The 24,340-nt window shown below is 40.4% G+C and overlaps 1 protein-coding gene across 2 annotated transcripts in view; it reads right to left on the bottom strand.

Annotated features, from left to right (window-relative positions):
- The window catches only part of LOC117210496 (serine-rich adhesin for platelets-like), a 52,785-nt gene that overhangs the window by 27,652 nt on the left and 793 nt on the right, over positions 1 to 24,340 (bottom strand). The window contains exon 1 of one of the 2 annotated variants that reach the window (XM_033453581.1): positions 24,199 to 24,271. The exons of the other annotated variant lie outside the window; for it this stretch is intronic. Within the exon in view, the coding sequence (XP_033309472.1) occupies positions 24,199 to 24,256 (58 nt within the window). The 5' untranslated portion in view covers positions 24,257 to 24,271. Of the gene's footprint in view, positions 1 to 24,198; positions 24,272 to 24,340 lie in introns of those variants that run through there. 2 annotated transcript variants of the gene reach the window in all.

Below are 24,340 nucleotides of genomic sequence, written 5' to 3'. Positions count from 1 at the left end.
CAGCGTTGCCGAGACGACGGTAAAAAAATCGTACCACCAACTTTTTCAACAGACCGATGTACACCCTGCATTTCCGTGATTTCCACCGACGACCCGCCTTTTACGTTCGAAAGGTTGCAGTTTTCAGCTAAACTTTCCTTCGCGATAACCGTCGACGAATCGCATCCTTTTCTCTTAAGGCGATCGGATCGTACGTCGACTTATTCGGATGCGGAATCTCGGGAAATCGATACGCGTCAATTCCTTCTTGCTGTAAACCCAGCAACGTTACAATACCAGAGGTAAATATGTGGTCATAAGATCACACGGTAAATAGAAAAAGGTACGAATAATTTCCTTCTATCGGGCGATGTGGCGGGTAACAGCCATTGCAATCGCAAAGAATATCTACGAGCGTTGGAATACTTTCGCGAGAAACCTTATACGTACACCAGGCACCGGTACTAATACGTACGCGTAGTAAATAGCGAAATATATTAAGGTCGTCCGAAAAGTTTCTTTCGTTTTATAAGGAAACAATGGACGCACGACACTTTCCGTTTTATATGATTTTGTCCGTAATTACGTACGATCCATTTTGTTCTATTAAAAACAAAGATCACAACGTTCGACGGATTAGGTAAAGGACGGGTCTGTAAAAGAAAGTCACTTTTCGGACAATCTAATATTATTGCCGCGATCGTCGATCGATCGAGTTTGACAGAACGTAACGTACGTTTTATAAGTTTTTCTAACGGCTAACAGGTATAGCGATAACGTCAAGATTCGCATGCACTCGCAACGAACATCCTTCTACGAGCGTTTAAGAGCTTCCTAAAATCGCTGATCAGTGTAACGTCCACTCGTTCGCTTATCGACGCTCGTATTAGAAAATATTTAATCGGTTTATGGACGCGTGTCAAAAACGACGCTATAAAAGCGTGCCTCTAGGCGAAAAGTGGGTAGTAAAATGCTTCCACTCCGGAAACTAAATATCCCGTGAATTAAGCGCTACGCGTTTTAAACAACAGCGCGATAAAAATAATGGAAACGTTGATTTTATTATCTAGAAAGCACGGAGTAACTCGTCGCGAGAGATCACCGATATTTTGTACACCGTAATTTATTCTCTCCAGGATTCTTTGTTTCTTCGTGCGTTTCTATAAAAAAGAAAAAAATACGTTATACCGTAATTACGCTCTCGTCCATAAGCCGTACAGCGAAACTACGGATCGTTATGCAATTTTACGCGTTTACGAACGAAACCGAAGAAATGGAACTCGTACGTATCTAATATCGATCTTATTGATAATACAAAATAATAAAATAATACAAAAAAAATTGGACTTTGAATTCTTCCATACCAAAATTTCATTTTAGACGTAGCTCGATTACTCTTTCAACGTGATATTAAGATTCGGCCTTATTTCTGAAATTGTGAAAATATCGACGGATTAGTGCTATCGTTGAGCTTAAGCAGCGGTAGTTATAACGACACGGTGGTGTTATTCGCTATTAAGATATTTGAAACTATTTCGAAAAATATTCGGTCGAGCTTCGTTGAACGACGAATCAAGAGTCTATATCTATACAACGGCAATTATCGGATTACAGCTAAGAGCCGTAACACGGTCCCACGTTTAATCGATCAAATGAGACGAAAAATCGTTTCTCAATCGCTCGAGTTCCGCGCACCGCTCGTCCAAACTGCCAGAGTTATTTCTCGTTTGGAAAAATAGGAAACCGCGCGCGATTAGCCAGCTAGCGAAATAAATTATTGGTCGATAAAACGTGACAAATAGAGCCGGTCGAAATCTGTTGCTGGGTGCAGTGCTTCGAATTCGTGTCTACGGCCTAGAACCGTATCATCGATGGAAAATGGAAAAGCGATAGCGCGGTTAAAAAGAAAGAGAAAAAAGAAAAAAAAGAGAAAAAGATAGAGAGAGAATCTATATTTTCCTTCCTCCGTCGCTTATTGCTTTCTCGCTAATTTTCTTTCGTCTCCGTAACGTCGCATCCTCTATCCGTTAATTAGAGAATGAAAAATTTGATTCGCAAAGAGAGAAAGGTCGTCGAATCCTTTGCTTCTTCTTTTCGATCGCTAAACTCGTATCGCGCCGGTACCGTCGTCTTTATTTTCATCGTTCGACGTAGTTTTTCTCGTTTTATTCTATATACGCCGAATATACACTTCGATGCCCAATCTCTCTATCAATCCGTTACTAAATAACAACTTTTTCAAACAGCCAACGATAGTAACTCTGTGCGAGCAAGATAACCGTGGCGACCGCTATCGTCGAATAATTTTATTTATTCTCGTTGAAACGCGCACGCGACTCGTCAACGATAATCCGACGAAATAATTTCAAGGAACGCGTAAACAGCTTTCCAACTTCTGACGCTTGACACGAATAATTTAACTCGAACCGTGATATTTTACAGAAAACACGCGCTACGTTCTAGAACAAACGTCGCGTTGCAACAATTTACTTCGCAACAGCTACCGCGCTTTATCCAACGAGATCTCAAACCACGTTTCCTCTTTGTAAGTTATATCTTGTTCGAACGCGGCTGAAATCTATAAAATTTAGCAAAATAACTCGTACCACGGGACCACGAGGATCCAACGATTTATCCACGGTACAACCGATGGACAGAGCAGGCAGATATTGCGGCGCTAGAGGCGATAAGCTCGATAAATATAGATAAAGCGGCGTTCCTTTCGGTACATTTGGATGCGTGGGCACGTTACGTAAACGCTAACCCTGGCACGGGAACCCGAACTCGATATTCGGCCTCCTCGTATAAACGCCTCGTCAAATGCAATTGTCACCGCGGACGACCAGGGAAACCGTAGACTCGACGCATCGTTCTCGATCTAACGACGAAACTCTGCTACGATGGAATTTCCTTCCCTTCCCTTCCCTTCCCTTCCCTTCCCTCCCCTCCCCTCCCCCTCGCTCTTCGTCTTTCCTTTCCTTCTCGTTATATTTACGCGTTTGCGTGCCACCATGCGTTATATAGGAAATTTAATCGTTACCTATATCACCTATATCGTATCGTCGGGCTACGTTTATTATACATCGTCTCTGCTGGATAAATCGTTTACTTCGCGTGGTTGTCGTTCGATCGAACGTCGAAATGCGAATCTAACGTAACGGATCTTCGAATCGATGCAACGCTTCCCTCGGCTTAAATATCGTATCGCGATATTAAATATACGCCAACCATTTCGTTTATCGTAATTTACGTAAAATCGAATATTTCTCGAATGTCTTATTTCGTTAGAAAGCAGGATAAAATTTGACGAGAAAATGAAATTTAACGGTTATTAGAAATTGCCAGTTCGACGATTATTCGTTCAAATATTAATTAATTTATCGATTATCGATATCATTAACTTTAACGGAAAATGTACAATTACACCGTCACTTTATCTATGCATCTTTCCATGAAAATCAAACAGATTTCCGTAATGGAAGCTCCGCGTGCAATGTGATATCGATTCTTAAACTACTTTTATCGTCGTTTTCATTCTCACTTATATAATCAGATTAGCCGAAGTCAACGAGTCCCGATGAAAAACGACGAAGAACGTCTTTCCCGTACGCGTAGTGCGAATCGAATTAACGCGTGCATAGATATTAACTTGTTTACACGATGTTACGCAACGCAACGAGACCAACGTTTTATTAGAAACTCCGTTCGCGGGCGATTCATAGATTTTATTACTTGGAAAAATCAGCATTTGCAATTTCTTTCGTCAAATATCAAATACGACTTCGATCGTATCTTTTTCAGGACGTGAATCGTTTAAAATAGATCACAGCGAAGATGAATTTATAACGTCAGTGTGATTGTTTGCATTGCCTTGACTCAACTCTCTCTCTCTCTCTCTCTCTCTCTCTCTCTCTCTCATATCTAATTGTAAGCGAAGGCATTTTCGTGCTACATTTTTCAAAGAGATAAACTCGTCTGTCTCGCGTACGTCTTACGAGTGAAAAATTCAAATTCGCCAAGTGCAAAGATTATTTTAGTTTCGATTCGTGTCAAAATTCCGATTGTTTTCCAATGAAATTCCGAACGTTTGGTACTGCATGTGTTTAAATCGCCGCCACATATTTTCTATAGTAAAACAGATCGCGATATATCGATACAATTGTTATTAAAACTCGATAAGAGGGTGGTCGATCTTGGAAAACCGTTGGAGAAAACTGATCGCTTAAACGCTTTTGCGTAACGAACGAATACAGAATTTGGAAACGGCGGAACGCGAGGTAAAAATACGTTAAAAAAATATAGGTATTCTTTGAAAATTCTGCAACCGGTTAAAAATATCTTATAAGAAATAAGTCCGGAAGGCGATAGGAGATAAAGCGAAAATATTTCTAGAAAAATATAAAATACTCGACGATCGATAGTAGACAGATAGAACGTTTTAAAAATTAGAAATAGAAACTAGGAAAAAGTAAATTTAGAGAAATGGCTATGAGATATACGTAGCTCGTGAAGTTGAAAGTTTGTTCGAGTTATATCGACTTGGAGAAATTTAAAACTACAGAAACGCAAGTTCGAAGATCTTTAGGAGCAGTGAGCGATTACGAAACTCGCGAAGGCTAATGAAACGCGAAAAGAAGTACGATACGAAACAGAGAACTAATCGAAGTCTCGAGTAATACACGGTTCGGAAATTATCGTACCTGTACGGTGTATACAATCTTTCGAAAGATAAACGAGACTTGGAAATGTATAGAGATGCGATATAAGAATACAATGGATATCACGACGGGATATCACGGACGAATGGCAATCTAAAATAATATGGAACGCGTAAAACTACCGCGCAGAGTATTACAAAAATTTTGGGGCTGATCGCATCGTGTTTTTGTGGGCGCGTGTGCGTTAATATCTCTGAAAAAGTCGAAATATCGACTGTCAGAGAATCCTGTTCTTTTTTCGGCATGATATATCGCGATATATCGTATATGTCACAGCGAAAGCGCTAAAATTTGATAAACGTACAGGTACGTTGACTAGCAAGAGTATGCGTTTATGTAAGATTTTCGCGAAAGCGTATACGAAAATGTCTACTGTTCCTAATAGATATATTCGCTTTACTAGACGAGATGTACGTCTCTATCAAGTAGTAAAAGTTTCGATTTCTTTGCTCGCGAATATATAAATTATACAAATCGTACAAATCAATTACTACGTGCATATATCGACTGGCGAGCGTACGCGCTTATCGAATTAACGTGTAACGCACCGTGATACGTTTGTGTCTCTGGCTGTCTTAGATCTCGTTTCAGAAACGCAGTTAACGCGTACTCTGCGCAAACAAGACCGCGGATATCCATGGAATTTCACGTTTTTATGAATCTAACTAAAGCGATAAAATCGAAACAGAAATCTTTCTTACTTGTCGAATACTATCGCCAGTACATACATGCATACACGTTTGTTTATCGTGCAAATCGATATGCGATCATAGACGCCCTTCCTTTCTTTAGATGTCAAATTCTACGCTTTTCCCTCGATACCAGACAACGGCCAATATAGAACATTTAGCGAAAAATGTTCGAACAATACCCACGATCGGCGTTACTTTTTCTCACTCTACTTCTTTCCGTTACTTTCTTCTTAAATGCTACATTCTGGCCGGTGTTCCTCGAAAAACGAACACGATATAGGGCATTCGTTGTACGACTTAGACGCGATCGTAGCCGCAAACATAGATAGAAGCTAGCCTTTGATAAACGCTCGGAGGATATACGACATAGAGCGGGTAGAAAGACGATGGTCGCGTATTCGCAGATGGAAAAAGGTCGACGAGAAGGGACGAAAGCTTGGCATAGCCGTGGTCCCCGCGAGGCGGATGATCTTATAAGGTGGCTCGCAGGCAGATAGGACAGCCAGACATAAGCGATTTGGAACGTGGGACCATTATAGAACCGGCTAGCAACATCGTAGAAAACATAGGACCGCCTGTTCTTCCGCTCCTTGTAAGCTAGGAGGCAACTAGATTCCAATTCGTCACACCATCGGCACGATTGTCGTACAATCACTTTGCCAAGTCAGTTTCCTCTTCGTCATCCCTCCGTTTCATCGACATCCTCCTCTCGATCGACTCGAGTGAGAAAACGAATTTATGTACGAGCTGGATTTATACGGCCCGTTAGACACTCGGTTAAGCGACGATCAGCTGTGAATCAACACGACACACGAGCTCTTCCTACGCCAACGATATTTACAAGGGTGTAATATATATGCTAACAAGCAGTTAACGTCGATCAATTTGTTTCTTTGACGAAACCGACGGATAGGCTAATATCCGCGATGTCGCGACGAAATTTATATTTGTCGTTAATGTTCGCGAATCATCGACGTTCGGTGCGACATAAGGGACGATGGTTGCTTTTCACGATCGAAAAGGGTAATTATTGCATCCAAGAAATAGCACGGTTTATGGTTTATATCTTGCCAGAAATTTCATTAGAGTGGCCACAAAAACATATTTATATAGGTATTAGCTATTTAGATCCAAGTGTATCAAATATCGTGTCGTACTGAAAAATAGGCGGTCGCAGCCTTTGAACATTTAAGTAGTAGAAAATGATTAGAGAAGGAAAGTATCGGAAAGCATAGGAAAAGATCGCTACGGAACGATAATTAACAGAGTTTCCAATTTTCTTATTCGTTTATTTAGCGTCGTTCGCGCGATGAAAAAATAATTACAAGTACTATTACATGTACGTGACGCCGCAAAAGTGCAAGGAAGCCACGAAACAACGTCTCGTATCTTTTCCACTTGTACCATTTCGAAATGATTTTCAACTTTTACATCACAGTCTAACATATTTTTACTCTGTGACACAACGTTCGAATAAAACGACGTCGGTAATGACCACCTAATTTTTCGTTTCAACGAATAAAAATAATTTTTAATTAAACGTTCGATCGATTCGTGGACAAAATTCGCACGAAGAATAATTACGAACAAAATAGAATTTCTTCGCTACTTTTCACAACGCTAGATTTTCACTTATCTCTTCAACCGTAAAAAAAAAAAAAAAAAAAACGGAGATGTTAGCAGCAAATTATTCCACAAAACGTTGGTTCCAGCTTTCCTCGTGCCACTTATTTACTACATTGTAAAATTAAATCCCACTGGGAGAAAGCTCCGGAATCTGATCGCGTTTATTAGCTGCGAGAGTAATCGCATTCGTTAAGTCCAGTTAACCCTAACCTTGCTTAATTTAATATATCCTGGTGAAATAGCTACGAGGACCAAAATTTGTATCTTTCGATAACCATCGGAATATATAAAGAGTTATTTCATTACGCATATCTTGTTCTTTCTTTATTATCGAATATACTACTTTTTTCGTTATACGAATTTAATTGGCTTGTTTTTATGAATTATCAGCAAATTCTAAAATTCTATACATACGTGTTACTTTCTTCCGCAATTTATTTTATCGACGTAGAAAAATTCCCGCCGCGAAACAGGAACGATGTAACGTCGACGTGCATATTCTGAATATTTTATGCAAATCCGTAGCTTTACAAATACCTGAAAATCCATAATCGAACGATTGACACGAATTAAGGTACGCCTTCTATATTTCCCCCCTTTTATATTACAATTTTTCCGTTTCATTTCCACGAGCAAGTCTCCGGTGACGCGTACTCTCCGACGAACTTGTAAGGCGCAAAATTCAAACCATTTTTCACCAGAGCAACGTCGATTCGTACAGCAGATTCTTGCGACGGTTAACGATCACAGAGTTTATAGGTTTGATCGAAGCTTGCCTGTGTTTCCGGGCTCCAAGAATAAATCAACGAATCGATAATGTATCTGGGCGTGCAGCGGTCGCTTCATCGATTTACGTGCACGTGAAAAATTAAAGAAGATGCACGCTTTTCTCGATCGCCTGACGGCAACGAAGATTTCTACGTGTTTCGATCGAGAAGGAGAACATCTTTGCAACGGCGAAGCTTTCTCCGCTTCGTACGTAAGGAATATTTAAGTATTACGTAAACGCGGTGATTCTGCGAAAAAACGCTTTAAACGAGCTATGTAAATCGTAAGAACGAAATCACGCGTGTATACATACACGTATATATGCGAAAAAAGTTGGAAATATCACGCGTTTATTTTCGACGATCTTTCGACTACTTTTAGACCATCAGAAAATTACGTGTACAAAATTACGTATGGTGCGTAATGATAACTAATCTTTGATTAATCAACGACATTACACGTCGTTACATAGCTCTATGTACAATACCAATACTCGTCCAACATCTTTAACGGATTGAAAAGTAAGTAATTGAAAAAATAATATCCCGTTATATTACGATATTACAAGTTACGATGGTACGAGTTAAAGATAACGCGCATAGTGAGTAAAAAAGGTTTAAAATTCTGCAGGGTACTATGGAGGTAAATGGAGGAAAAAGGTGCTGCGAAAAAATGCTTTCCACGATAAACACGCATTCTCGTATTTTGAATACATTTCTTTCTGCATTTGGCAAGCACCGCCTAACCACCCTCTTCGCGTTACAAAGGTTTTTAATCCCGGTTAGTCGTACGCGTAACGAGATTTCATGAATTTCCAAATCTTTTCGAGCAGCTGCGTAACGACGCATCGTACCCTACCGTTCTCCCTTCGAATCTTTAAATTCGACTCGAGCGTTAAACGAAACAGGGAACGTGAAAATAAAATTCGAGTCAGAATTAGCCCGAACTATGGATTGCGTATCGAAATCTCGTTTCCGTGCTCGTAACTTCGACTCGCTTTTCTAATTTATTAAAGTGCATACTGTGATACGAGGCCATCGCAGCGCCGTATGCACTATCACGATGCTCTACGTACGAACCTAAGTAAGCCGCCAGACGAACATATTGATTTACACGAGCGAATGGCCTAAGCAAGCAACTGGATTTCGTGTTTGAGAAACATCGCGAATTAATCCGCCTTTAATGCGAAACGATCGATCGATAAAACGATACAATATAAACGCCGCGTCGGATCGTAAATATATATATATATATATGAAATCGCGTAATGACCAAACGAGCATACCGATGCTACTGTCGCACGCTCAGAAACGGTAATAAGGTAGACAAAGCATCCCGTGCCGTGACAGCGTGCCACAGCTATCGAAGCAATAAGCAGATAGTAACGAAATAGCGGCGTCTGATAAATAGCCGACGATAACCCAACCAGCGACCGAGCCTTAGTAAATATAAGAACTCTCTCGAATCGGCACTCGACACTTTTTCGTTACAACACTCCGAATCGTCGCTCTGTTGGATTCGTACAATAATAAACTTTACCATCGTTTCTAAAGTCCAAATTTTTTACCTTACTTGTTCCGTGAATTTCGCGATTTCCTGTGTCATTTCCTACGCGACGTTATCGCGCGCTTCGATCGTCTTTTAAAATTCCTTCGCTCGTAATATCGACTCGCGCGCGTAACGGGACTACGATCGAGCCATTTCGAACAAAAGTCACGGTCGAACTGAATTTTTACTTTGATCTTAAACTTCGTTTCGGTTTATACGAAATTGGAACGCGTTAGACTCGAGTCGGAACGAAAAGTCTGATTTTAAACAGGAATACGCTGGAATACGTCCTTTGCCGTTATACGGCTATCGTTCCTAGAATTTCGATATCTTTCCTGTTACTTTAGCACGAAACTAATATTACGCGCGTTAATATCTCGTGTACAATAACGTCAAAGAAGAAACGCGTTGTGCCGAACGACACAAATTCGAAGGGAAATGAAAGATACTTCGAAGGCGAGAAAAAAATGTGGAAGTGGTGGAAAAATTGGAAAAAATTACTACGTTGGACGGTCTGCGTTCGACGATCTCGATACCGAAAAAAGAAGCTTACGGTAAAAGTGGTGGTGAATATATGGCTTCTTCTTCCGAAGCGTTTATGACACTAGGGGATTCGCAGAATGTAAATAATTTAGGAAATATTACATTCGTTTCATTGTTTTCGAAACATGGAATAATAATCCAGGAAAAGGAAGTAGGAAAAGGAGCGTGTTTTATCGTCGAAAAATTCCTTCGTTCGAACGATCGTGTCCCCCCGTTTGATTCCGATAATTCTGCGCATTCTATTTTTATAAGAAAAAATGCGAATTACGGAGAATTAACGCAACGAGCGATCCACGATCGGAGAAATGGAAGCTCGATAAACAGGCTTGACTTTTGACCATCGATAGCAAAAAATTCTCCTCGGTGTAGAGACGATAAATCAGACCATGAACCTCTTTTTTCTTTTCTCCGTCTTTTCTATCTTTTCACGCGGTTGGACAAAGCGAGAGCGACGTGTTTTCTCAGAAACGAGTATCTTTTTGGCCGAGGTTCACGCACCAGTATTATCGAGAGGGTAGTTTCGACCGAAACAACAAATAATCACGAAACGTACGCGGGGACATTCGATACCAAGAGATTTCAATCTGTTTCGGAAAACGTGGAAACGCGTCGGCGGTCGAAGACGTAACTCGATTCCAGCAGGCTCGCACATGGTCGAGGAAAAAACGTGTTGTGACACGGTCCACCATCGAGGATGCGGAGAACCGACAGTGGAAAAAAGGCGCGGTATCCGATTTCCTAATGGTACAAACCACCAATAACGACGTTCATTACGCTTATTACGGGCTCGGACCGTATTTTTTCTCCTTTCGCGGAGAACTGCATAGGATAAGGTGGGAGTTGCTCGAATCGATTAAGTTTCAAGGCTGTAAAATTTAACATCAAGCTTCGCGCAGATTAATCGAACGACGATAACGAAGAAACGACGCGTTCGCAGCCCTTCGGACAGCTAGAATTCCGATAAGGTAGCATTCTCCGAGTCCCGAGGTATAAAGTACGATCACTGGTGGCAAACGCGACGAAAAAGCCGCAGAAAACGTAGACGAAATCGACAAAGTCCCGAAATACGTTCCATCGCCGTAAGTTTCCGGTTGTTTCGTCGTCGTTAATTAACGATTCGGGCAATACGTTTTTAAATGCTACGCAAATATCGACTTTCCTTTACGAAATACCGTTTCAGACGTACGAAGTAACGTTTTAAATCGCGCTACGTACCTATTACCGTCGTAAATGGCCGCGATAAAGGGAATAAGGTAATTGGTATAGGCGTTAAAACGGTCAATACAAAATGTATCGATACGCTACTTACAATAGCTGTACACATAGTCGTCCGCTGTGTTTCGGTGTCAATTCGCGTCGTCGCGGAACTCGTTACTTTCCACAGTCGCCGTCGATTCACTTTCAGGTTAATAACACGAATATCACGCTACTCCGATGCGATATAACGCGCGTGACAATTAACGGTTTTCGTCGCTTAAGAAGGAATAATTTGCGTAGAATACGAGTGGAAGAAGGAAACGGTGGAAAATATCGAATGCCTGAAATTACGTTTTATAACGGCAATGTTAAAAGATAGAAGTGGATCGTGTGGATGGATTTAACAAAATTACAAATGAGACGTTGCCTAATTTAGTCCGATAGAAATCGCGTTAAATTATATCGAAACTATTCCTTTAAAGTACGCCATCGAGCTTATGGATGTTTTTTCGAGATTACGTTTACGTAGGAATTAGATAGGGACGGTTAGGAAGTATCTTAAACCTATCTATCTACGAGTACAGCGATTTACAACGTATTTCGATTCGCGATTTAAAATCGTAAAATGCTAGAGAAACGTTCGAGTTTAAAACAGATTCGCGACTGAAATTAATTAACACGCTCGATGCTTGTAGGATGACTCGATGTACTATCGTTCGAAACGTTTCGTCTGTCGATTGAAGGAGGCGAATAAAGCTACAGAATGGCACGAACATGTCCCATATTGCGCATTTATACAGGTGCCAAGAATCACAACAACACGAACGGTCCAATAATAGTTAGAAGGGCGTGTCACCTTACGATTGCGAATCTGATAATTTCGGTCTTTCTATATAAGTAGCATGCTCGTTTAGGTTTCCACGCGTACGTTGATAGACGATACCATTTTACTATTATTCGATATCTGCTTCGTCAAGGTACGACGAAACGATCGAGACAGTTTTGCCGGTTTGTCAGCCAAATCTTGCGACGACGAGTAAATAATCTGGTAACTAGAATCCATCGAAGCGACAGAATTTCTCAAAGCGATAGTTCCTTGAGAAAACTAGCCGAGTAGCTGATCGAAGGAACCAAGAGTCGCGATAAAATTGCAAATCACTGTCGTTCTAGAATTCTATTTCCGTTGTGGCAGATGCATAGTCGCCGTTACGTTATCATTCCATGATAGTTACGAATTAAACAACGGAGATAACGTTCGATACAAAGCTGTTAATCTCGATCTAATCCGAAGATCCGCATAAGTAGCGAGAAACGTGAATGACACTATTTATAACGATCTAAAACAAGAGCAAGTGTATCGGTATTTTAAGCATTAACCTAGTTCGTATATTTTCAGCGTAAAAGCAATTTAATCGTCGCGGCAGTAATCTCGCGCGAAGACGTAAATAGGCAACAATTAAAACGCGTAATATTCGCGAAGCCTCGCTTCGGTAAGGTATGGTGATTTCGTAAACGCGCGACGGCATTCTCGAAACGTCCTCTAATTCCAATAACGCAGCAACCTAATTCTCGAAATATTTACGTAATTAGACGATCAACTGGATGCATACGAATTAGAGAGAAACGAATAACCGTAATTGATTAACTGCTCCTCTTTTCCGCCGATAGCGTTGTTAGCCGTGAACGAAGCGCCATTCACCATCGGAGAGGCGCCTATAAATCCATCCAGCCGAGGAATCGGCATTCGTACGGGAGATTTTCTAAGGCCAGAAAATCACGCGGCTATTTCTGCTCGCGGTGACCAAGCGTCGCCGAAATATTTCAACGAGTATTGCTAAATTGTGCTCAATGAACTCGATGAACCAACCCTTCCGCTGGCAGATGTACAGAACAACGACCGGGCATTTGCCAACCGAACGCGCGCCATCGTAGGTTACCGATTCCTCGGTAACCGGGTTACACCATCGAATAATTGCAGGGATCGCAACCGAACGCCACAGGTGGGAAACGCGATAGCCCAGGTTTTCCGACTTTTACAACGAAGACAACCTTACAGTCGGATACGAAGCTCGCGAGAGAAAAGCACGATAAATATATCTTCGTCGATCTCGAAACCAACGATGGAAAGAACTTGCCAGATCCGAGATAAGACAGGATACCACCGAACTTTGATATCGTTTTCGTTTCGACGAAAAATTAACTTCCCTTCGATGATTTTCTCCGCGGAAATTTAAAGAATCGCCGTTACTTTTCGCATCTTCCTCGTCGTTTCGGCCGAGAAACTTATCACTGGACAACGACCAATACCGTCGCGACGTGGAATATGCGACGAATAAGAAGAAGGAAGAGCGAAAAAAAAGGGAGTTACGCGTGACGATAACGCGTAACGTAACGTAACGTAACGTAACGATGTGAAGAAAAATGAAATATAAATGCGATGGCTCGTTATGTATTTTGCGGACGATTCTTCCGTGAATCACTTTCGCGTTCACGTAACGCTTCTAAGAAATCGCGTACCAGGAATAAAGTCCTAAAGGAATGTTGCGAACGGTGTGCTATGGCGAAAGACTCGATGTGCTGTTATGGTACAGCGAATGTGGAATATCTGGTGTTTAACGCATTTGGTATTTGTGGATAGAACAGTCACCCATAAAACTATCAGAGCTTAGAACGGCAAAATTTCGTATCGAAAATACTCGTAATTAGCTCGACATCGGCTAAGCGATACAACGGATCGGAAAACTAGTAGCACTGGAAATACAAGGATACGCTTGTTTCGTACGAGCGAACACCTTTTTACCCACAACGAGCTTCGTATTTAAAATACTTTATCCGATTTTAAACACCGTATCGTATGTCGCACACGTTCGATCACTCGAGGCAGCGATATTCGAAATAATTAATTATTATTATTATTATTATTCGAATATATCTTTCTCCGCTGTCCATCGTTAATGCCAAGTTATTGGCCAATTTAGGATCTCGATTCAGCGACTGAAATTGGACAAAGATCTACGAACGTAGTAAATATAATGGCGAACGTGATCGTTCAAAGTCGAAAGTGTGAACGCGCGAGTGGTAATGGACGAGCAATTTGTGAATCGAAATTAGACAGCGAAGCAATGCAAACAGAAAAGCACGAAAGACAGGCGCGGAGAAAAGCGGCAAATCGGACGGCTACTGCATTTGGCAAATCGTCAAAAGTTCTTTAACCTTTCGGGGCAAGGTGGAGGAGACGGCTTCGTACGAGGAACAAAGCAGCGACGGTGTTACACGCGATTAACGCTGCGAGTACGCACAGTGACCATATATGTGTGTACGTGCGTGTGTGTGTGTGTGTGTGTGTGTACTTACAACACGTACAATATACGCGTAATAGCGATAGTAAATATACAAATACTTTTGCCAGTCATTGTATTCCGAGAAACCGCGAAACGCGACGTACCAGGATACGTTTAATCGACGAAAGACGCGGGAGAACGATCTCGCAAGCGGAGTGTCACAGAGACGACGGTAAGAATTTGGCGAGAAACGTTTGGTTCGTCCACCCCCGCGCGCGCGATTGCCCCGTTCGCGTGTCGCTCAAAGTTAAGTATAACGTCTCGTGACGGCCCAACGATTCGAAAGCGGGATGGCGGACCGCGTGACGAAGACCTCGTAGTCACTCACGTGCTATTCATAACCTGAACTCGAAGCGGCTCGTTCCGCACGCACTTTTCGTCGACGTTGCGTCGAACGAGGAACGCGTTATAACGCGTTTCGCGAGCAACGCGCGCATTCCCACGTGCACGGCGATTTTAACCTCCGCTGACGCGACGCGTTACAGGACACGGTGACACAACGACAAAAATCACAACGAATTAATAATATAACGAAAACTTATATAGAGAAAAACTTAGCCGTTACGGGGTTAAAGCACGATCGCGCGAACACCGATGTAACACGACACCGATGACTTACGTTAGACATTGGGTTTTTCTTGCACGTTAACGAAGAAAGATCTATCATGAATAAACAGTAGGTACATAGAGCGATTTACGTAACTGGAACAAATTATGTGGAAGGAGATGCACGTGTGTGTGTGTATGCGCGCGTGTGCGTATAACGTAGAAACAAAATTGGGGCAAAAAGTATATGTTGCGAGTATACGGAACAAAGTATATCTTGCGAGAAAATCTTACGTTTCTTAAGACTGTGCGATGACAAAGATACGTGTATCGCTTCGAGTCGATGCAGCAACGTTCCGCATCTTTCGACGAAAGTTAACGAGAGAAACGGGATAAAGAAGCACGTAGAGACACGGATAGCGAAGTTTTCCTTGTTACAAATGTGCCTATATACGTTTGCGGTCACGTAACAAAGCATCGGCAAGTCGTTTCGGCCGACGAATTTTCTAACACGTTTCTCACGTTTTTCGTATTCTTGCTATCGTCGAATCGATTAAAAGATAATAGTAAACTAAATGAAATCTTATCGGGCCAACACCGTTCGGCGTTCGTTCGCAGTGGAAAGGTGTCCTCGTAATAAAAGCTCGAAATCGCGACGCGCTAAATCTTCTTTGCACGTCCATACAGCGAAGCGCGTGCGGCTATGCATACGATACGCACACTTTTGTCACATGCCGTCGCGCGTAACGCGCGCAAAGCCACGCTTTATCGCCGACGGCCTCCGAGCCTGTTACGTAATTCACCGGAACGTCGGGAAGGTCTACGATCTGCAACACGTGCAACGTTCACGCAGAGACATCGTAATCACCACTGACACCAAGTACCGTCTTTTTCTATTTATTCGACGAAGGAATCTCGCCCCTCGAGATATTTTAGTTGCATGGAATTCTTCGTCCTACTACTTCGACTCGATCAGCTTCGGCCCGATCAAAATTTCTTTCTTCTATTTCCCTTTTAGTAAATGCATACGCGTAACGTACTTGCATATCGCGATTACGTATCAACGCGTCATATAAAAAGAAAAGTATCGAGATAAACAGAGTTGGTCGCCTATTGCGAATAGACCGCGGATTTTTACGCGTTTATAGGAAATTTAAAGTTGCAAACTGCGCAAAATACACACTATATGTAAAAGTATATAAAATACGTAAAGTAGAAAAAATGTGTACAACGTACGGCGAAGATGACGCGAGTAATCGCATTGTAATTTGCAATGGGGAAAAATTTGGAAATTTAGAAGACCGTAAACGCGTCTGTAGGAGGTTTTCGAAGATAAAAGTGAAAAACTCGCCTGAAACTGAAAGGTGGCAGAAGATAGTGGAATACAACGACCAATGCATCGCATAGTTACAGTTTCAGTTTAACAAATATAACATTTACGTTTGAATGTTCTATAAGAAATAAATAAATATATAAATAAATATATATATATATATATACGTATATGGAAAGTCCTCTTGGCCAATCCGATAGAACCAGCGATTACGCGAGTCAGCGTAAAATATTACTGCGATTACGAGATCATTACGCGTGCTAGATTCGCGTAAGAAAGAACGAGGAAGTTTTGTTTTTCAACTAGGAAGTTTAGTCCGTAAGGAATAATTATGTGCGATTGTTCGGAGTAGTAATCGTATCGTGATTACGGTAAGTATGTTTAGTATTTGCGATATCGGATCGTCGGATGGATCGATATTTTGAATACAGTTATAGTGGAGGCTCGATCGATCGAAATATCGATAATTTGAAAGGTAAATGTTTAAAATAGTTGAATATCAAAGTGTTTGGTTCTGAGAATATCGGTATCGGAGAATATCGGATGTTTGATATGACCGATATTCAGAGCCTTCGTCGATACGATATGTAATTATCGGAGCGTTGTTCGCACTAAATGCTACGCTAACGCGTAGCATCGAGTATCGAAATTAGTAATAGCTATTTACTACGACTGAATTAAACACTGGAACGTAAGTATCTCTTTCCTAAAATAATTGGAATACTTTGATCGGATAATATAGCATTATCGAAATACTATATCCATGTAGTATCTATGCATGGCTAAAATATAAGTACTCGACGCGTTATTTCTCCATCGAATACCGTCGCGTGATTCTACGAACGAAAAAACGTAGATAATCGAAAATGATTCGAACGTTGACAAGCGCTCTTCTCTTCCACCCAAACGACCGTGTCCCAAATCGCTCGAAAAGCTGAAAATCTCTGCTTCGACGTGTTCGAACGATCGATGAATTATTTAGATAGCAGATGCAGTTCGCGATATAGTCCGCAACACGAATGCCGGTACGTAACTTCTTTGGGACGAGGCTGAATGAATCTTTTCTCGTTGCATATAATACTCGTTCCTGCGTTTGCAGAATCTAAAAGTAGCTGCAGCTTCTTGAGATTTACTCGGTTATACGAACCGAAAGTCGTAAACAAGCTCGAGCGTCGACGAAAATTTATAGGCTTCCTATTTTTTGAAGAGCGATATCAAGTGGCTACACGATACCTGCCGTACAATTTCAAAAGTTAAATTCGTTACACAAAGATATCGTGCTCGATAATGACGTTAAATCGTTACTCGACGAGAACGATACGGCGATTACGATACGATTTTACTTACAACGATCGTCCGCTGTACGATAGCGAGGTGCGAGACGAGACTCGGCCAGGTTACGTAACAAACAACGTGCCCAACTTTCAGGGCACATGCGTTCACGCATAACCAATCCTTATTCCTTCTCGGCTCTCTCTCTCTCTCTCTCTCTCTCTCTCTCTGTTTGCACGCACCGTCGTTCGCGTGCATATCCAAGCTTCATAACCGATCGCTTATATTTAGATACAACCCATTTAGTATCTATTAGACGTATCACAGCGATACAACGCTGCTGATTTCTTTTATCGAATCTTACAAGTATTCGATACGGTAGCACTTACTTATTACGGTAGGAGTTAACGTCGAGCCTCTATTATCCGAACTACGATCGAGTATAGTTTCGTAATCCGAGTGACGTGATTCGAAGATTACGACAAGAAAGAATACGGTACCCGTTAGATTATATTCGCTTCGATATAAGCGGTTAAAAAATGAAATTGCGCGATATTGGTAGATGCCCGATAGAGGTAAAGCACGGTAAGGTTGGATCGGGCTAGATGCCACGCATCGAACAAAGTTACTCAGGACCTTTTCTCTTCGACGTATCTGATGGTCAAGGTCATCGGAGTCGAGACCCCCCCCCCTTCGCGCATAATTAGCATCCCCGTATACCGCGATTCTCCTCTCATTCTCGTATATATTTTGAAATTTCAATATCGTCGTCACGATAGTCTCTCGATAGCGACTCGTTGCGATGCTAACGCTAAGAAATTTCAAAAGGTTTCGTACAATGCGCGTAATACGTTCGTAAAAGAAAAAAGATCACTGTACGTGATCATTTATTTTGTCCGTCATCTACCGAATCTCTCTTACCGAAACTGCCTTGTCCCCGACCTGTCCCGATAAACGAGATAAACGAAACGTGTATTTTTGCACTTTTCAATTTCGCACAAATGCGTAAAAGTCGACCGTCTAGCGATAACGGCGCCGCTTCTAATCGCTAAACGATACGATACGACAGAAGAAGAAAACGTAATCCCTGCTCGCAGTAGTACGAGTCGATTATTGAGCCCACTCATGGAGTTGGCAAGAAACACCATGAACCACGTATCTATCAAGATTCGCGCATGTCGGCAACATCCCTGATACGATCGTTTATCAGCGAGGAACAGACCGCGCTATACGAATACGTGTTTCGATACACGGCAGACATTTAGTCGATGTCTTTACAATCGTGAACGATCGAATAATTTATCGAACTCAGATTGAAAGAAAGTAGGACTGATTTACAACCGATTTATACTCTGTTCGATACTTGGATCGTAGAAACGATATTATTGGTAAGAAGTAGTTGTATTTCTGCAATTGAGACACACGATGAAGGATAACGAACAAAAAGCTGTGAACCAGCGTACGCTATACGAATCGACTAAACTCTCCACATTCTACTTACCTACGAGCAGTACACCAAACGTTACACGTAGTGAGAGTATACTATTACTCGAGATATAAAAATTCCGAATTAGTTTAACACACGTACTCCCCGTAGTAATGTTATTCCCGTATCTCTACCCACCGATCTATCCTTGCCGATCTTTACTAATTACAACAGCCATAATCAAAAGATCCGCTTCCTTTCGCAAACACGGCCTCGTTATTTCCTTAGGATACTCGCAAAGGATCGATGTAGTCTGGGGTAAGCACGCGTTTCTATCTTTGCTCTTTCGTTACAGTTCGTTCGTTCGTTCGTACGTCCGAGCAGGACGACGATCAAGGCGCAACGGCTGCTCCTATTGATTCGCTCTATCTTAACCTCCTCTGCCCCTCTCCCTCACTCGCACTCGCACTCGCACTCTCACTCTCACTCTCTCTCTCTCTCTCCCTCTCTCTCTCCGAAGATCTTTGAAGAAAGAGTGTGTCGTGGAGAAAGGGAGTGAATATCAAGGGTTGCGGATCGTGAATTCTTGGCGAGCGCGCATTCTTTTTGGAAGGGAAGGAAAGGACGATCGAGTCTCATCCCCGGTCGTTTAACCGAGACGACTAAAAAAATCCATTTATGCCGCGTGTAAGGGCGCGGTCGAACACCAGGAAATAAGAAAGAGAACTTTGTTCGTATATTCGTAGTTTATATTTAAAAGATCAAATTATTTTCGATCGTACTGCGTTTTTTCTTTTTTTTTTTTTCTTTTCTCATTTTCGACCCAATTAGACGGTAACTTTAATTAACGTTCGATCGATTAAATTAATTCAACATCTTGTTACGACGTTGCGAATTCTCTCCATTTGCTAGAACGAGAACAGGGTTAATCGCAAAAAGAGGTAAGGGTAGGAGAGAAGGTTAGAAGAGAAAGATTATTTAGAAAAAATCTTATTTTACGCCTTTTGTATAGAAATTCAGACTGAAAAGGCGCAAAAAATATCGAGTTCGGAAGAATGGAATTGTCGTTGAGAGACGCGAGTTAAGGAAAGAAGAAGGAGAACGTATGTGCGCACGTTGAGCGGATGAAAAGGGGAAGATGCATTTGCGGAATGCGAAAAATCGAAGCAGCAAAGAGATTGGGCTTAGGTTCTATAAGCTAGATAAGTTGTAAAGTCACGTAGATTCCTCATCGCGTTCATTTTCCTTAGTTCCTAAAGTTTCGTTTTTGAAAATACTTGGAACGGGAGAGGGGACAGGAAATCCTTTCGTATTTCAAATCTTGGAAAAGGGCATAACGCTTAAAGTTTGTTAATCTTTCTCAAACCTGTATCTTCAGAATCGAATAATACGAGGGTTTAGAAATAAATAGCGCATATATCGTAATAACTGTTCCAATCATGGTTTAGAATATAATGTTAATTTATACGTATTTATATGTCGTATTTAAAGATTTAAATTCTATTTATCAAAGTGCAAAATTTGTCGAAAATTATACTCGATTAAGAAAGTGACAAAGAAATCTTCCACCTTCTGGACAATGATGCGTTCTAACGAACAAAAGCTAGACTCACGACGTAGCGAAGCCTTTCGTAAAAATATAATAAATATTTCGTCTGGAAAATTGAAATATATCGAACATTAAAATATATCGAAAATTAAATTGCTATTTATATAGATTCTCCTCTTCCGACCATGTTCGAAGCGAAAAATTGCAACGCGCGCGCAGGCCTTATACATGCATACGTATAGGTACAGCGTGAGAAGTACATAGGTACATATCATGCTATATAAGATGATTCATGCAATTGAGATAAATCGTTTTCCTGTCTGGTTCAAGGGGCAGGGAAGTAATAAAAGAAAATAAAAGCGATACGGGCGATACGATCTACGTTGAAAATGGAAACAATTTGGAACTTTTCTGCTGTTAATTCCGCAACGAACCACCACACGAACAGTCCTATATATATGTATATAACAGAAGACATAGCACAGAAGAGATTTTTCAAGGAATTTCAAGTATATATGTACTCTATGAAATATTCGTACTTTAGTTGCTTTCTCTAATATCGGTGCGAGTAAAGCGTTCGTCAGAATCGATTCTACTAGGGAAAAAAAAAATAGGAAAAAAGATGATAAACATTGACATTTCATTCAACCTATTCTTCAAAACACTAAACAACTAACTTTACGTAAATATAGCAACTGATCTCGTATCACAGCTACTAATTTTTCCGAGTCATCCTAATAGTAAAAAAAGCCTAGCAATAACATCTGTTTTATGCCAAAGCTATATTTTGTATCGGATGTAAGAGATGAAAAGAAAAGAAATACATTTAGTTTTATAGCTTATACAGAATATTGGATATGTAGATTATTATTATTATTATTATAATTAACGTTATATTTTACACTAAAAAAAAATTGAAGAAGAAGCAAACATTCTCAACGAATCGATATAAACTACTATAATTTATATATCATTTTAATTTTGAGTTTGCACATTGAACTATCTGACGATAAGATATAAAACTTAAATCTCCTCTTATTTCCAGCAAACGTTTGAAATTATCATATATATTATGATATTAATTTGAATTGGTTGTAAGTATCGTAAAAACTATCCAATGACGTAACCGACAGCTCTTGAAAAAAATACTTTTACTCCAACAAAATACCCTGATCTTTCAAGTATGTAAATGCAAAACGTTTTTAAACGAGAATACGTCCATCTTTTTTCATGTCCAACGTGATATTTCTCGCTATGTAGTAAAACGAAAACGTGACGTTAATTTTCCAATCATTTCACCCGATAGTTAATGTCTTTTATAGCGATAAAACGCGCATGCGCCAACTATCTCGAACTCGCACGCAACGCAGAAAATTATTCATTGGTTTAATAACCGCAGGAGAACGATAATTGGTAACGTACCAAGCAGAACAAATATTAAAGGCTTAACTAGCGTCTTAACCAAATAAAATAGAAACCGAGACCAGCGTCTTTTTAACATATCTAAAGTGCGAAAGTTTCTTTTCACGTGACGTCTATGCACGCAACTTCTTTCTACCTTACGACGGCATACAAAAGATCTGTTACGCAATTTCAAAAATAAATTACCGCTAGCACGAACACGAAGGCACAGGAGAAAAAATATTCAATTCGTTCCACCTCGTTCACGGAAAACACAAGGAGCCGACTTTCATCGCTAAACTAGTGCATCGCTAGAAACACTAGCCAAGCATTAGATGATTTGACACGCGATCCACGTTGCGAACTACACGCTGCTCCGCCTATGTTTATATTTTCGTGAACATCGATTACCTAACTGCGATTCTCGTTTTAAATCGATGATATAATTCATCCATTCACGGTATTGAAATGAAATAAAAGCATACATCAGACTAGATACACGTATTAATGAATGAAAAAGAAAGTTGTAAATAATTCTAAATAAAGCATGCATTTACAGAACTAAAGAAGAAATTCATTTTGTAAAAAGAAATTCGTATACGGTCAAATTTATAACTTGTCAAAAATAAAAGAACGTTTAATATTAATTAATATCATGGAAGAAGCAAATTTTTATATGCGAAGGAATTTATTTTCCTTTATATTTTATTATATTTATTTAGCTAATATCATTCGTGTTTTGAAAGCTTCCAACAAAATATATAACGTTCACTTGTATCGCTTACAACTTAAGCAACAGTTAAAACACTGCTTAGAATTGCGACACTGATACCAAATTTTATTAGGTAATTTTGATACACCCATTCTAATAAGTAATTCACATTTACAGTTGCTTTCTGCAAATATCACGACATTAACGATTTTTAAAATATGACGATGTTATAACGTTATAATACAAACGATCAGAGAAAACAACCCCAGAGAAACTAAGTTAATGATATCAAAGAACAAAAAAAAAAAAAAAAAAAATGGAAAGAAATTAAGAAATTAGTGATCAAAAATTTTACAAAATATAGGAAACCGTGCGGGTACAAGAAAATTTCTTAGCTAATATGTATACGGTACCGCCGTCTATGGTAACTCTTCAGCATAATCCACATAACCTTATCGGGCGAAGATAACGCCAACGGGTTTGATAAACGCGAAACGAAACGTGATGTACAAGCAATATTCCAGACAAATAGAAGATGGGGGGTGGGATCGACGAAAGATGTATACAAAAACGTTATGAAATACAACTAGCGATGTACATACATAGGTATATTTGGCAATCGTTGAGGTTTATTATCGTTCCAACCTAACATGTTCACGTGCGTGTTTGTGCTATTCGACGTTGACCGTGGAAGAAACCGAACATCAAAATAAATACACTTTACTATAACCAAAATTGTCAACACAATAAATCTGTGTTTATAAGCCTGATTATAGCTAAGAACCGTATATCGGCAAAAGAGTAATTGAACAAGCATGTTTCGACACATGATACAAGAATGAATTACAGCAGTGACAGAATATTGAATTTTCTTTTCTTTCCTTTCCTTTCCTTACTTTTTGTTTCATACATACGTCGTTTCATTTGCTAATCGTAATGGAATATGTATACTTATTTACACAAGAAACAAGTCGAACGAGAGACACGACTTTCTTTCACCTTCTGATGACATCCTATATATATATATATATATATATATATATATATATATATATATATATATACTACCACCATCTTTGCACCCCGTTTTCTTCTCGACGACACGCGGTTGGAATGGAACTAACCAACCTGATTTTTTCCTGATGCCTTAAAAATTCCACATTTTTACATTGTCTGTGACATTTTTGTGGCGCATTTCCACGGTATCTATCATCGTGTGCAATTCTAGTGTCTGAACACACGACTTTCGTGGGGCAAACCCTTCAACGACGAGAACGCACCTCGCGTCAGAGTTCGAAACATCGCAGCGACAAACGCACAAGTCTCAACCGGAAAATAAAAGACATAGGTTATAGAAGAGCACGCGGTAGGATACAGACGAAACTGCGTACTTTGTTTTTGCACTACAGTTTACGCTGGACATATTACCGGGTTGGGTATAGAATAAAAGCAGCGTATATTAGAACGGGTCGTTGACGACGGAGATATAGCTCGGGCAATCGAGGAAAAGAGACGCTTAAAATACGAGAAGACAGACATTGACGTACCGTAAAGTTGCGTGTAGAGCGTAGTAGTAGACACATTTCCACGAAGGAGGAAAGTCATGGAGGGTGTACGGATCGATGCCTGGCTAGGAAATGGTCCCGAGCAGAATGGCAAAATTTCCTCGTAATATCGCGCATTGCCACC

Source organism: Bombus bifarius, unplaced genomic scaffold (genome assembly GCF_011952205.1).
Source record: "Bombus bifarius isolate JDL3187 unplaced genomic scaffold, Bbif_JDL3187 scf7180000008206, whole genome shotgun sequence".
NCBI classification, from domain to species: domain Eukaryota; kingdom Metazoa; phylum Arthropoda; class Insecta; order Hymenoptera; family Apidae; genus Bombus; species Bombus bifarius.
The sequence above is the reverse complement of the archived record's forward strand: the minus strand, read 5'-3'. Positions and strand labels throughout refer to the sequence as shown.